Below are 14,299 nucleotides of genomic sequence, written 5' to 3'. Positions count from 1 at the left end.
GTTCAGCGTGAACCGGTCGACCCCCGAACCAGCGTAGATTCAAATCCTGCACTGCTTTTTCAGCATCCTCCTCTCTACGGAACTAGGGTTAAATATTACACATAAAGATCAAACTGAGCGACTTACCTTTATGTAAACGTTACCAACGAGATGATCACCCAGATTGTCACATACGTTCATTTCCTCAATTTCTCCGTACTAGAGGGAGTAAAACTAGTGATCAATACTTACCTTTTCTTCACATTCGACGAAAACTTCTTCAAAAAATTCGTCAAAGATCTGTTGCGCTTGCACTTCAGTCAAGTTAACTGGAATAACGGATGCGACATAGGAATGCACGAGATAAGCGATGAGGACAGAAATTTATGGAATTGAAGACCAGGAGTATAACAACATCGCACACATGTAAACATAAGCTAGAATGTCTTTACAGTCCACCGACTTGAGTGACTAAACGCTGCAGACAGATGGTGGATTACCAACCGGGATAACGTGATGATCACTTTCGTGGAGGCTAGTAGCAAACTAGGCGAAAGTGCATGTTTGTTAAAATACTCGTTTTGGTTGCAAACATCCAGCTCAGTAACTAAAAAAACGAATGCGTTGGACGAAGTGGTGTGGAAAGACATAAACTCGGTTTTAACAAGTGTGATTCGTCATTTGGCTTACAGGACACCTAGTACTCTGGTAGGACATTTCAACCAAAAGCTGATTCCTTGATGTACTCTTCTATGCCATAGGAATGTGAAAGCGTATGCTGTTTCTTCTAGGCGGACAGCATGCCTACATTGATGGAAGCGACTATGCTGCCTTCTCTCGTGTAAGGTGGGTTACAAAAGGCCAGCTCTTACAACCGCACACTCCGACTGCCGAAGTTTGACCACGAGAGCCAGCGAATCATCCAATAAGGTCGAAATACGATTAAAACCTGCCACGAGCCTGACGCAGCTACAAACGCATACCATATGCGCAGGAGCAACAGAAATGAGGCAACCATGGCTGGGCCAATTCCATGAAATCAAGCCAGTCAGACTGTTGAGTTGAAATCCACCCTTAAAGTACCTGTCGGGCTTTAACAGGTTCAAGGTGGAATAACTCGAACAAATTCTCTTCCTCGGGTCTAAGTGGCCGGGAAGTAGTAGTTGCCGGTACAGCTTTTCGCTCACCAGCACACACGCACGTCACCTGAGAAAGATGGGTTTTACGGAGATCGGCCACGAATGTCCCCGGACAGCAAGAATAAAGGATACAATCATCCTAGTGAATGCTATGAAGGTGAAAGTTGAACGATTAGGCCCAGAAGAAGCAGGGTCAAGTGATAGGATCAGAGTGGACGCCCAACGTATAGATAATGGAGGGTGATTTCCTCACTTGTGTTGAACACAGTTTGCTTCTGGGCAGCATGAAGTTTCTGCGCAAGTACTCGCATCGAGTTACCTGTAGGCCACCAACGACAAGCTAGTCTTGACCCATTTGGTTGCCAAATGCCGAAGGAGAGCCTCGATTAAGGACCACCATTCTTCTGGCTTACGCAACCTGACTCCGGTCGTTTCATTGTGCGGGCTCGGTTATCACTCCGTTTCACGTTAAGATTACGCAAACCGAAACAGAATAATCCCGTACATTAACTGCACCTGGTTTCATTAGCTCAACAACATCCAACTCATTTGCCTGGAAAGCATGGTCAGGCGATCACGAATATGGGTTGGAGGACGAGTGGAAGAAAATGAATGAGGATAATCAACTGATCTTTTAGTACGGTCTGCCAGTCATTTGATTCGACTGAAAGAACATTGGATCTTGTCAAGACTACCAGATAATATTGCTAGTACAAAAGCCAAAACAGCAGTTAACGATCAGGAAGAAACAATAGATGCCTCAAATGTCGGATAAGCAAAAACCTGAAGAATGACAGAGAACGCTGATTGATTGAGATGGCCCAGGAGATGGTTTTCACTGAAGGCAGCAGCTGTGTCCTATTTTAGCTGATTCGATCAACCGGCCAGAGGAAAACATGTCAGCGAAACGAATCCCGTAGATGTAGCAGTGATTCGGTAGCAGAACCGCCGTCTTTATCAATGGGCTGAATGGTAACGAAGAATTCAATCGGTCCATTCAACACAATCGCTGGAAGCCACCGAACCTGAACGGCGAGTACTCATATTACGAGGCGGTCTGGAGATAAAGTCGTTTTGTCCTCTGCGGTATGATTGCGGTAAACAATGTTCCTTTGTCGTATCAGCATACGCCCCAACAGATAGCAGTTCTGAGACTGAAAAGGACTAGTTCTATCACGATCTGCTACGACTGCTTCGGTCAGCAAGGACGGATGTAGTAATACTGGCAGGTGATATGAATGCCCAAGTTGGACGACTAAGTACGGAAGCACAGTTAGGTTGTCGACTTGGAGTCGATGCTGAACGTACGGGTAATGGGGAGTGGCTTCTTCAGTTGTGTGTAGATCACCGTCTGTTCGTGGCTAGTACGAACTTCCAACAAAAACGCACACACCGAGTTACTTGGAGGCTATCTACCGAAAGACAGTCCTAGACTCAGTTGGACCATATGGCTATCAGTTACCAATGGAGAGCCTCAGTTAAGGACTGTCGTTCCTTCTGTGGTACGCAACTTGACTCTGATCACGCCATCGCGCGGGCCCACGTAGCGCTTCGCATACCGCCAGCGCTATGTGTGCCGAAACAGAGCAGCTCTGTTCATCAACTTCGATAAGTTTCAGTGGCTGAAGAGTATCGAGCTGATCTGGCTAGAAAGCTACTGAAAACGCAGTCACATGGACGACGAAGATTGCTTGGAGGATGAATGGAGGTGAGTTAGAGAAGCAATGCTGTCAGCGTTCAAAACTGTTTGTCCAGCCCATCCGACTCGACCCAATGAACACTGGATATCTTAAAGATCATCAGATCTTATTGCTGCCAGAAAGGCCATACCAGCAACTAAGGACCGTGATGGGGCACGCGGATCCCTCAAACACCGGATAATCAGGAGCTTGAAGAATAAGAGAGAACGCTGGTGGATTCCGAAAGCCTGGAAGATGGAGAAGGCTTTTGCTGCAGGCAACAGCCGCGCTCTGTTTAAACTGATCCAATCGACGGGTCAAAAGAATGCAGGTGGCAGTGCGACAATATGCGAGAGAGGGAACGTTAATTCACTCCCTCAATCGCCTTCTTAAGCGGTGGGCTGAGCACTTCCAAGAACAGTTCACCTGGTTTCCTTCAACGCAACCACTGGAAGAACCAAGCGGGCCCGGGTGGAACAGTGACACCGACCAACCATCAGCAACCGAAATCCAGCGTGAGATTTCAATCCTGAAGTGCGACAAAGCACCTGGCCCGGATATTCTACATCCCGTGCTTTTCAAAGAAAGTGGCGAGGTCCTGGCGAACAGTCTGACAACCATACTGCAGAAGATTTGGAACGAACACAGAATACCAGCCAATTGGAGGTCCTCGACCGTCATCCCAGTTTTCAAAAAGGGAGCGAGAACGTCATGTGAAAACCATGGTGGTATTAGCCTGGTATCCGTTGCATCTAAAGTGCTCCCTGGGATTATTTTGCGCAAGTTGGTGGATTACCTGGAGAGACGGATTCGTCAGAATCAAGCTGGGTTTCTCCCTGGTCGAGGATGCATAGACCATATCTTCACCTCGAGACAAGTCCTTGAACAACGCCACTACTTCAGACGTCCCACGTTGGTAACTTTTCTGGATTTGAAAGCTGCTTTTGATTCTGTCGATCTTCAGTACGTTTGGCAGTGTCTGGCGATCAAAGTCGTCCCTTTCATATTTATATCCCTTATAAAGGCAGTGTATGCGAACATCTGTGGACGCGGCATACGGCATGCTTCCTCGTGAGTTCACCACGCCCAGTGGTGTAAGACAAGGCTGTCCCCTTTCCCCTTCCCTCTTCAACTTTGTTATTGATATGCTTCTTGAAATTCCTCTGCTTGCCTCCGAAACCTCGGGGTCAAAATTCTCCCGGGACGTTCCCTCGCAGACATTGAGCATGCAGGCGACATTGCTCTCCTTGGTTCAAATCCTTCCAAAATACAAACGGCTTTAAATAACCTAAATAACTCTGCCGCACAGTTTGGCGTGCGCTTCACACCTGCCATGTAAAGTGCTGCTACAAGGCTGGGTGGGATCAAACCCACGCCTCATGCTTGCAGGTAAGCCAATCGACGTGGTAGATGAATTTGTTTACCTGGACAACTGTACAAGTTCTGGTGGACTGACTGGAGATGAGATTACTTCTCGAATCGGAAAGGCCAGGGCAGCTTTTGCCAACCTTTGGCGCTGACGTGGCGTGAGCTTGTCTATCAAGGGAAGGGTTTACACTGCGATGGTGCAATCTATACTGCTTTGTGGATAAATACATGGCCCCTACGCGCAGAAGATATACGGAAGATGTTTTGATCATTGGTGTCTCCGAAGCATTGGTCAGAGCTGGTGGGGACATCGCATCAGTAATGCTGAGGTAGGCCAGATGGTCTTAGGAAGGAGGAACTCTCCTGCGATAGATGAATTACTCACGCTTCATAGGCTGCGCTGGCTGGGACATGTACTTCGCATGCCAGAAGACCGTCTTCCTCGCAGAGCTCTTTTCGTCCAGCCCAGTAGAGCGGAAGCGACAGAGGTGGACAGTGTGTGATCTTGCAACGAAGTACGAAAACACTAACCAGTAAACTTAGTCGGGTGGGTAATTGCCGCCTCCCTGGATGGGGACTCCGAGGCTCCAATCACCAATGGTTAACGACACTGGCGGAAACGGCCCAATCATGCAGTCAGTGGCGCTCATGCATCAAAGCTATCGCCCCAATGCGTAGCTACCCAATTTCCGAACAAATTGGACATGCTTTCGTCTCCAAGGCTTGGTTATATGTTTTACTCTCCGTCTTCCGGTGACCGAAACTGCAGCAGCTGAAACAAATGTGCCTATGACACACAGCTTATAGCTGATAAATAGATTGACAGTTAAAAAAACTTGGCTACAAGGCGGTGGTGCTAGGTGTGAGGCAGCTCGGGTAACCCAAATTCTAGGGGGACAAAATTGCCAAACTCGTTCAAGCTCTCAACATAGTCGTTCAGAAGATTGTCAGCCAGAGCCCTACTCATTGATCTATCTGGTACGAGAATAGGGATAAAGCATGCAGCCACCTTCCAGTACAGCTCAATGGGTTGCCGGAGTAGGCAAACTGTCAGGCGTTTTCTGTGCGACGGTATAAGCCCTACAATAATGCATCCCGCACTGTGGTGATACACGGGTCTTCTGAGACCCCCACATATGGACCTTGACAACACAAACGGCGCAAACTAGCAAAAGCAATTCGGGCCCCTTAGATTCATGCAGTGACTTCGTCTATCACAATACCGTAAGAGATAATGCGACTTTAAAGATACCTATAGTGTTCCATAAAGTCCACTGCCAATCTCTGAGGCATGATCACCACCTTAAGGAGCACGTTCAAAGAACTATAGCGGTCGCCTTGACATGGCGGTCGGGCTTAAGTGCTGAAATGATCCCGCGGGGTACACTGACCGAAAATTCGTTCCACAAGATGCAATCATGCTGGGAATGCCAAAAGGGAGCAGGCAGAGAAAGAGCAGCGAGGCCTTGAACTATACGAGTCTGTCAGGGAAGTCATAATGTCATCTGCGATAGGAATATGAAGGCAGTAAGGTATTTCCCCCAACCGACCAACATGTCCATATTCACGGAAGCAGCGATGCTTCCACCCTCCAAATAAGGACTGGCTAGAAAAAGTCGGCCCTAAAACCTCACACTCTGATCACCGAACGGCTGACCGCGACCACCGGCGCATTACTCAATACAGCCGAAACGCTTTCACAACCAGAGCCCGGTGTTACCCAAAAGGCACATGCTGTGTGCAGCCACATCAGAGGTGAGAGGCTGGAGAGGCGTCTTCCGGAATGCCATCCGAATGGGGGGACAGCTTAACAACCGGACTTTGGTCTCGAATATGTTTCAGAGGGACATCATACAATGGAAATCTATTCCAGTGTCCCAGCAAACAGCAATGGGCTACGGACCCTCAGGGAATGGTAGCATTAAGGCGGTGAAAATGCTGAATACGGGAAAGGGACAGGAGTCAAGAGGAGGAGGTAACGGTCTCCCGAAAGCCTGTGCTGATGTTCACCAACGAGTAGGCTTCACGACAATCATTTTCTGGGATGCATGGCGAGGTTTAGCTGGGAGCCTTCGGGCCGCACGGAAGTGTTCCACTCCACAACTAAAGAGGTAAGAACCGACAATTTCCCTTCCATCAGCTGTCTACTTGTGAACGAAAAACAATACGAAACACGGGAAAAGATTGATTTTTCCAAGCCACTAAGGCCACTGAATACGGACTAAGACTTACTGTGTGATCCATCTGCACTTTGTGCGGTGTTCTGGGGTGCAATGTAAAGGTTCTGAAGAAGGATTGTCTGCAGAGCATGACATGCATAGTAGACGGACGTACCTGGCCAAATGATGGCTTATTGTGAAGTCGTGAACACTGCTCTCCGTGACGACAAGCCCCGATTTTGAAATAAAAAGAACAATTAACTCTACGGAAAAGCTCGTCAGGTCTTAGAAACATACTTGTCCTTTTCTGTACCGAAAATCGAGGCGAGGTACTCCGCCATTACCTTACGACCTTCGAACTAAAGTTGGCGCCTCTTATAGATTTCAGTCCGATCCAATTAATAATCACTTCGAGACTTACACGTATTCGCGGATTGATACACAGGATCGGGGCTTTAGCCCACGTTTTCCGGGTCACTTTTGTTATTGTCGGTCAGTGGCTGTCGTTCACCTAAAAGGCACAAGTGAAAAAAGGGTGTAACACTGCTCTTTATGTTCTCAGCGCGGGGCAGTATGCATGCCAGCGCGATGATTCGAATAAATAAATGTTTAATAGTGCTTTAAACTAGGTTCTAGAAGAAGCGTGGACAACCGTCGGGGGAAGGTCATTCCACGCAGATACCGCCGGAAGTGAGGAAAATTATGCTTGCTAAATGTGTGCGCTCTGAGCTTGAGAAATTTCTTACTAAGTCCTCGCCGGGTGTTTGCAAGGTCATTCCAGATACTGCCGGAAGTGAGGAAAATTATGCTTGCTAAATGTGTGCGCTCTGAGCTTGAGAAATTTCTTACTAAGTCCTCCCTCGCTGTTTGCTGGGTCAACGGTAAAAACCTGTTTGCCAAACTTTATTCAAAAAGAGCATAAGTAAGAATTAGGTCCCCTTGGAGGCGGCGGTGCTCCAGGGGAAAGAGATCAAGCATCGCGAGACGCGTTTCGTAGTCCACGGATTTGAGGCCAGTAGCCATCCTCGTAGCGGCTCGCTGGACACGCTCGATGAGGATGACGTCTTTCATGCGTCCGGAGTGGGCAACTTGGCTGGCCTACACCAGGAGCGGTCTGATGTAGGCCCCATAGAGTATTTGGAAGTCCATGCAAGCGATACGGGAGGAGGTGCGTCGGATCATCCGTAAAATGCCGAATGCATCTTGGGCCGATTTCTCATGATGCAGTGAGAAGGACAGGTTTGAAGAGACCCAGATGCCCGAATCCTTTTTGGCATCTATCCTCATGATGTTTTCTGGTCCTTTCTCGCCATGCATGACAAAGGCATTCGCTGAGTTGCCTCCAAACGACTTATGGTCGAACTTTTCGTCGTTCAGAGGAAGGTGCCAGTCCAACGACCAATGCATGGCATCGTCTACATCTATTTGGAGGACACTGGCCTTGGAAGTCCAGGATTTCAAGTCGTCCGCAAAAAGTAGACATGGACTTGCAAGAACATCTGGAAGGTCGTTGACGTAGACCAAAGACAGCACTGGTTCCAGAACGGAGCCCTGAGGAACTCAAATGGAGACTGGCGTTGGAGAAGAGAAGGTCGAGCCTGTTCTCACTCGGAGCGATCTGTCTGATAGGAACGCTTTGATCCAATGAAGGAGTCCCCTTGAATCCCTTTCGACTCGAGTTTGCGGAGCAGCGGGACGTGTGGGACCCTATCAAATGCTTTTGAGAAGTCGAAAAATATGGCATCTGTTTTGAGTCCTTCGTCCTTGGCTTGGGTCAAGCTGTCCATAAACAGAAGCATGTTTGTCACGCAAGAACGGTTTGGGAGAAATCCGTGTTGAAGTGGAGATAGCTCGTGGAACGCTTCAGAATGCGTTCCATTACGTTACGCGGCACGCTGGTGTGGCTCATAGGCCCATAGCTGCCAGGGGACAGGGGTCACCAGTTTTGTAGATTGGCGTGACAGTCGCCTCCTTCCAAGCAGAGGAACACCAGATGTGAATGATTTGCCAGTGTGGACAACGTTTACTTCAGAATCCTTGGATAGACCTTGTCGGGCCCCAACGCGCAGAATAGATTGATCTTGTGCAAGAGTTGACGAATGTCTTCCACTGTGAATGCCAAGTCGGCTAGAGGCCGAATACAAATTTAACGAGGACGCTGGGGCTGAATATAGAATTTCATACTGTTCTCCGTAAACCCCAGATACAACTGTTGAGTCAGTCGTGGGTTCACAGTTCCTATCCATCAAGAAGAATGCGGATGGCGTGTTTCCGTGGCGCTGTCTCATGCTTTTGAACAGTACATTTCTGATTTTGCGGGCAATGTCCGGGCTGGTGGCTTGTTTTCGTATGTTCTATTGGCGGATTTCCGGTTTACAGCGGTTCCGCAGTTTACGAAATGCCAGCTTATCTTCTATGTCTCCTGTAGTCAGCCTTTTTGAAAAATAGTTGGGACCTCTTTTCCACAACACGCCGAATCCTTTTAGGTGGCCTGTGGTTCATCTGAGTGCGTGCTCGTGTTTTCGGCACGAACATCGCATCAGCCTCGTGAACTTCCCGGACAATGGTCCTATATAGTTCTTCCCTTGAAGCTGGTCCCAGTCCAACTATTTCAAGTAGGATGCGCGTTCCTGAGAAGAATGAGCGGCAGAAGTTTCGAATCCACTTTGGAGGTTCGGGATTTGCAGCCCAATAGTAGATGAAATCAAAGGCCAGCACACAGTCGTTGCCACGTACCAGTGGAGCGTTAATTATTACCTGATCCACGAGGTGCCTTTCGTTGGTGATGACCGAATCCGGGATGTGTGGTAATTGCCTTCAATTAGCGCCGCTGCAAAAATCCGTTTGATTCGACGTGCTGGAGCTCCGTCCAGGTGGCTTCCGGAGCGCTGAAGTCACCCACCAAAAGGAGATATGTGAAGTGGTAGTTGGAGGAGAGTTGCTCAAGTGTTCGTATGAGGAATTTGTCATCTTCAGGGGGACTCGAAGGGCTACGGTAGATCACACCGAGAATGAGAGAATCGGACCCACGCATCGGGATTCGGACCCACAGTGCATCGCAGAATGGTGCAGGAGTGGCACCAGAGAGGACAATTGGGATTCATAGGGCCGCATGTAAGTACAGAGCAACCACAGCAGCCCGCCCTCGTTTTGAGTCAGCTCGAACAATAGAGTAACCGACTATCGAGATCTCCACGTCAGATGCATTTTGTGTGGTCCAGGTCTCAGTGAGTGCGATCATGGACGGGTGTTCAGGGCAGGTTGGCTGTTTAACACCGCCGAGTTTGTTGAAAAGGCTGAGGCAGTTTATGGACAAGTATTTCGACACTGTCTCTGCTGCCCCCGAGGGTGAGGAGCCGAAAGTTGAGTGACCAGAGAGGTTAGCAGACTTAATAGTTGTGCGCCCGGTTAGCATCCAAGGCTTCAAAATGGTCTCTGGGGCAATGTCGTCTGCTTCCTGCCTTCAAAATTTATGGGGATGATTTTCGCTTGCAAGGTTTTTTTCGCCACGTGAGAGCCCAGTTTTCTCGGGCCTTTTAGCTTTGGGTGATGAAGTTTTTCCCGTGGACGAAAATTTTGACCGCCCTTGCTTGTAGTTCTTAGAGCACCACCTTTTTGGCAACCAGATTTGCTGTTGACTAAAGATTTGCGGCAAACTTTCGCCTTCCTGGATTCTCGTGTGTGTTGGCACGCTTTGACCGGAAGGGTATCTCTGTGAGGCCTGAGCGCTGGGTGGTGGCACCAAGAAGTGGTGCTTTTGGTGACGCTCCCAAGAAGCTCGTTTTCGTGGAGTACTGCACCTTGAAGCCAGGCAGCAGTTTTTTAATCTCGGGAATCTTATGTGGCGTGTTTTGCCGCAGTCGCTTTTCTTTCGTGTTTGTGAGTACACCCGATCCTTCGGCAATCAGCCTGGCCAACTGAATGTACGGCGGACTTTCCTGTTGGCTGTGGTCACGTTTATGGCTTTGGTTGTCGGGTTCCTGGGCAACGGTTGAGTTTACAAGCAGAGAGGCCGTTTTTGACGGAGTGGAGCCGGAGATTGGCTTCGCTACCTGTTCCCGCACATCTGACTCTGTCCGGTTCAGAGGTTGTGGCTTTGGTGAGGAGCACGTGGCTGCACCTGTGTCTTCCGTTACGGAAATAACCGTTGATGGTTCCACGTACTTTGGGCGCTGCTTGCATATGAGGTTTGCCTCCTCTAGGGCATCACTGCCTTTGATGGACGGGGGGTCTGTGGTGGCCGAATATTGACTGTTGCCTGGAGACGCGGCCGGTTGCACCGCCCGCTTTCGAGAGCACAGGGTGTTATGACCACAGTCGGCTTGGTCATGAGTTTAAGGTCGGCTGAATTGGTGTCCAGCGGAAGCCTGTTTCATACCTCCACCCCTGATTTGCTGTGACCAAGGTTTCGCGCGTCTAGAGGGCAATCCTCATATGGACGGCTGATCATTGGGTTGACATTTTGAATGCTGGCAGCCCGCTCCGAGATATTCTCTTCGGCAGATGGGAAGGAAAGGGTGACTAGAAGCCCAAGAGTTTGCTTGCTTCTCTTTTGGCGTAACCATTCTGCGTGGAGCGATCACTCAGGCTTGGTGAGGATGTAGCTACCCTTTCGCCACACACAGGCCTGTACAGGACATTAAAACTCGCTAGATCACGAGATCTGTCTTTTTTTTCTTACACTGACAAATCACGCCACAGAATCGTGACCAACTGGACTGCATAGCTCACAGTCAATCCTTCGATCCCAAGGCTCGCTTTCTTNTTCCCTAATAGTACAAACCACGATACACATCCGATATCGACCGTCTACCGTCCGATACGGCAGCAAAAAGCCATGTGCTGACACCCAAACACACGCAAACGTCCTACAAATAGGATGCCAGCACAGCTACACAACACAACTCAACAGGGCTTCGCACGTCGCCCAACTCGGAGCAGAGCCGCTCAGGACTTTACGGCCTTTCACGCACCGATATTCAGGAATCGGTGTAGTTGCTTCAACAGCGCAGAAAACATGAAACCTGCATCCGGACTTACAACAGGATTTATCAAACTGTACCTGCAAAACGACAAGTCCCTTGCTTGCATATATACCCGTTGTAATAAGTTTACTCAACAAATAGACATTTTTAGTGCTCTCCGTTTTCTTGTCCATACAACTAGTTTTCGGGTTCTGGTGGCACATTAACAAGGACACTGCCAAGGATCGATCGTGCCAGGTTCGCTGGCGTGATTTTACCGGAGAATTACCCCTAGATTATCAAACTGTTCTCCCTTAAGCGCCTGTCCATTAGAGACGCTTTGAAGGACTTTATAGCCACGTTAGAGAGTTGTATAACTTTCTTCGCAGCCAGAGAACCCGGTGTGGATAGCGCGCGGTACTCGTTCAGCGAAGAAAGTTCCTTATCAACCTTCGCCCAAATTGCTGCATTCATTATGTCTGAATAATCCTGTGCCTTAGAAAGACGCTCCAACTTCGCGTCGAGTATCCCGATCAAAGCGGGACACCCACATTGGTCTTTCTGATCTTGCAGTGGGGACAGAGTACTCTTTTTAGGGGCGTTCCTCTTGGCTGCGTTATGCATTGCATCCTTAACGTAGAGGCAGCTGGCGCAGACAAACGGGTCAGGTGAGTTAGCCAATCGGCTTATCTGGTCGTCCTGTAAACCCGTGCATTCCAAGTGCCACTAGGCCTCGCAGGCATGGCATTGCGTTTCACGTTTGACGTTTGACGGGCAGCCATTTCGCCCACATCTATTGTGGTCTGTCAATGGCTGCAGAGGGCAATCGCTACAAGTTGATGTCATGTTTAAGACTAGATGCAAAATAGGAAGTGTGCGCGAAATAACAAGGGTTCCCTCTCAAGCGTTCTGTTACAGTGATAAAATTCAACAAATACTCGTGTGTAATCTGTGAATAGATTGAACAACGAGAAAATTCTTTCACAGGTTTGCATAAGGGAAAACAAGGCCGATGTCGAGCGTACTGCTTTCAGTCTCACAGATGAGGCGCTTCATACCCAGACCCATCTGAAGATAACCCGAGCCCTACTGCCGTTTGCCGCAGATATGGTCACTTTGTCTTCCTCCACCTTCTGTTATTGACTATTTTCCACGAACCGGTGCTTAAATTCGCTATACAATACCACAAGCCACCAAAGCAACAGCAAGCGATTCAGTTCGGTGTGAAATTTCCATGAAAATTTTCCGGCATGATAAACAAACTCTTCATCTAGCTACCCAAAAATTTGTCCCCCAGCGCAACCCGGATTAATACCGTGGTGCTTTGTACCTTTTTGGGTTTCATTATAACATTACGTATTTTGCCAGTCGCATAACCGTTTCTTTGATTACGGAAAACTAAAAAAACGCGCACTTGCACAATTTCACGTGGTGCAGACGTGGTCACATGCTTGGACTATCTCTTCTGATTTCGCTCGCACTTGCAGCGGTCATTCGCGAGTCTCACGTGATAACCCAGGTATCAAAACATTTCAGACTATTCTTCGGAACATTTATATGTGGGAACTGTTCAGAAGCAGGCCCCAGAACAAGCATGATTGGATTATTGTCTATTCGCTGACCTGGGCCAAAAACTAGCACTTTAAGGGGACAATCGCTAGTGAGTCTGTTCCATGTGACCTTTGTTATTGTATACTCGATTCAGCGCTTTTATTTGGATTTCTTTGTCACACACTCCTGGTAAAGAAGCCTTCAGGTGGCCAGGCCACTACACTGCCAAACCGTTCGTGCGGATGGGAAGCTTAACGGAAACAAAATACGAAGGACTCTTATTGGACGCCGAATTTTTCGGCCTCTGAGCGGTAATCAATCAAGCCCCACATGTTCCGCTGCTCCACGAGCTTGAGTAGTATATGATTGAGGAAAAAAACTAAGATTGACTGAAACGTTTTCATCCGATAGAGCATTTCTCCATCTGCGTTATACCATGCTCCGTTTTGGAACTGCTCCTGTGCCGGTTCTACATCAATGAACTTCACTATATGCTATCACGTTCGTGTCTATTCTTGTGAATGAATTGCAATCCAACAGCCAAAACGCCAGTGCCATCCAAGTGGATATAGGCATTCAGAGCAGTGGTCGCTGGATTGGCAGCCTCCGCTGAATAAAAAAAGTGCGTCCCAATATTTCTCGGAGACTCAGCAGACGCCTTCATAGTGCATGGTGAGAACAGTGGAGAAAAATTACGAAGCTAGATATAAAAACATTTAGATGTTTAGCTCTCTCCAGGCTTATCCATCTCACTTTTTAAAGGGAAATCGACTTAAGAAGCATTTTCCATTCTACGGACGATTCTAAGAACCCTCTCCTGTATTGCTCCCATTGACTTCCAGGAACCCTTTGTGGCCTAAATCAGACCACCTCTTGAATACGCTAACCAGCCTGCCTACTCATGAAGCAAGAGGGCCTAACCCCCATTGAGCAAGCTGCTACGAATATGTTTGCCGGCCCTATATCCCTTGCTTATGAAAAAGCGTGGTGCTTGACTCAAATAACGAAGCCCGAGGACATTGTAGGATTTTGGAGCTTGGAGCACACACGCTTGTTACGCAGTGGTTTGTCTTATTACAGGTATTTAACGCTTTTTCACGCTGCATCTAATACCCATTTCAAAGCACTTTTAGGTGTTTCTTTATGTGGGTCCCCGCGTCGATGAGCTTACTGTCTTACTCTAAGAAATAAAAGAGCGGTGCTGGACATTTTGTTGTTTGTTTCTCTCACAAAGGCACTCGTAAATTATTACCCAGCCACATTCCACCGTTCGTGGTTGGTACAGAACTTATTCCGTCTCCATTCATCGCTCTACCCACAGTTACAAGTATATCTCCATCGACACTGACCACACACCCAGTTAACGATAGGTTACGCACACCCACTACCCCCCGATTTTTTATAGTGCTAAAACACACCACGGAAGGCTTCGATAACTTGCCACTTGAAACGACTGGAAC

At 48.3% G+C, this 14,299-nt stretch overlaps 2 protein-coding genes across 2 annotated transcripts in view; one reads left to right on the top strand and one right to left on the bottom strand.

The window, feature by feature from the left end:
* T265_06652 (hypothetical protein) overlaps nt 1-375 on the top strand; it is a gene marked incomplete at both ends in the record, with an annotated part of 7,556 nt that extends 7,181 nt beyond the window's left edge. Inside the window, one exon of the mRNA XM_009171972.1 lies at nt 203-375. Coding sequence (XP_009170236.1) covers nt 203-375 — 173 coding nt within the window. The remainder of the gene's footprint in view (nt 1-202) is intronic.
* The window catches only part of T265_06653 (hypothetical protein), a gene marked incomplete at both ends in the record, with an annotated part of 21,903 nt that extends 15,284 nt beyond the window's left edge, over nt 1-6,619 (bottom strand). The window contains 4 exons of the mRNA XM_009171973.1: nt 127-198; nt 232-308; nt 6,398-6,464; nt 6,500-6,619. Coding sequence (XP_009170237.1) covers nt 127-198; nt 232-308; nt 6,398-6,464; nt 6,500-6,619 — 336 coding nt within the window. The remainder of the gene's footprint in view (nt 1-126; nt 199-231; nt 309-6,397; nt 6,465-6,499) is intronic.
* Nucleotides 6,620-14,299: the final 7,680 nt, after the last annotated feature.

This window comes from Opisthorchis viverrini (assembly GCF_000715545.1).
Source record: "Opisthorchis viverrini unplaced genomic scaffold opera_v5_142, whole genome shotgun sequence".
Lineage (NCBI taxonomy): Eukaryota > Metazoa > Platyhelminthes > Trematoda > Opisthorchiida > Opisthorchiidae > Opisthorchis > Opisthorchis viverrini.
The sequence above is the reverse complement of the archived record's forward strand: the minus strand, read 5'-3'. Positions and strand labels throughout refer to the sequence as shown.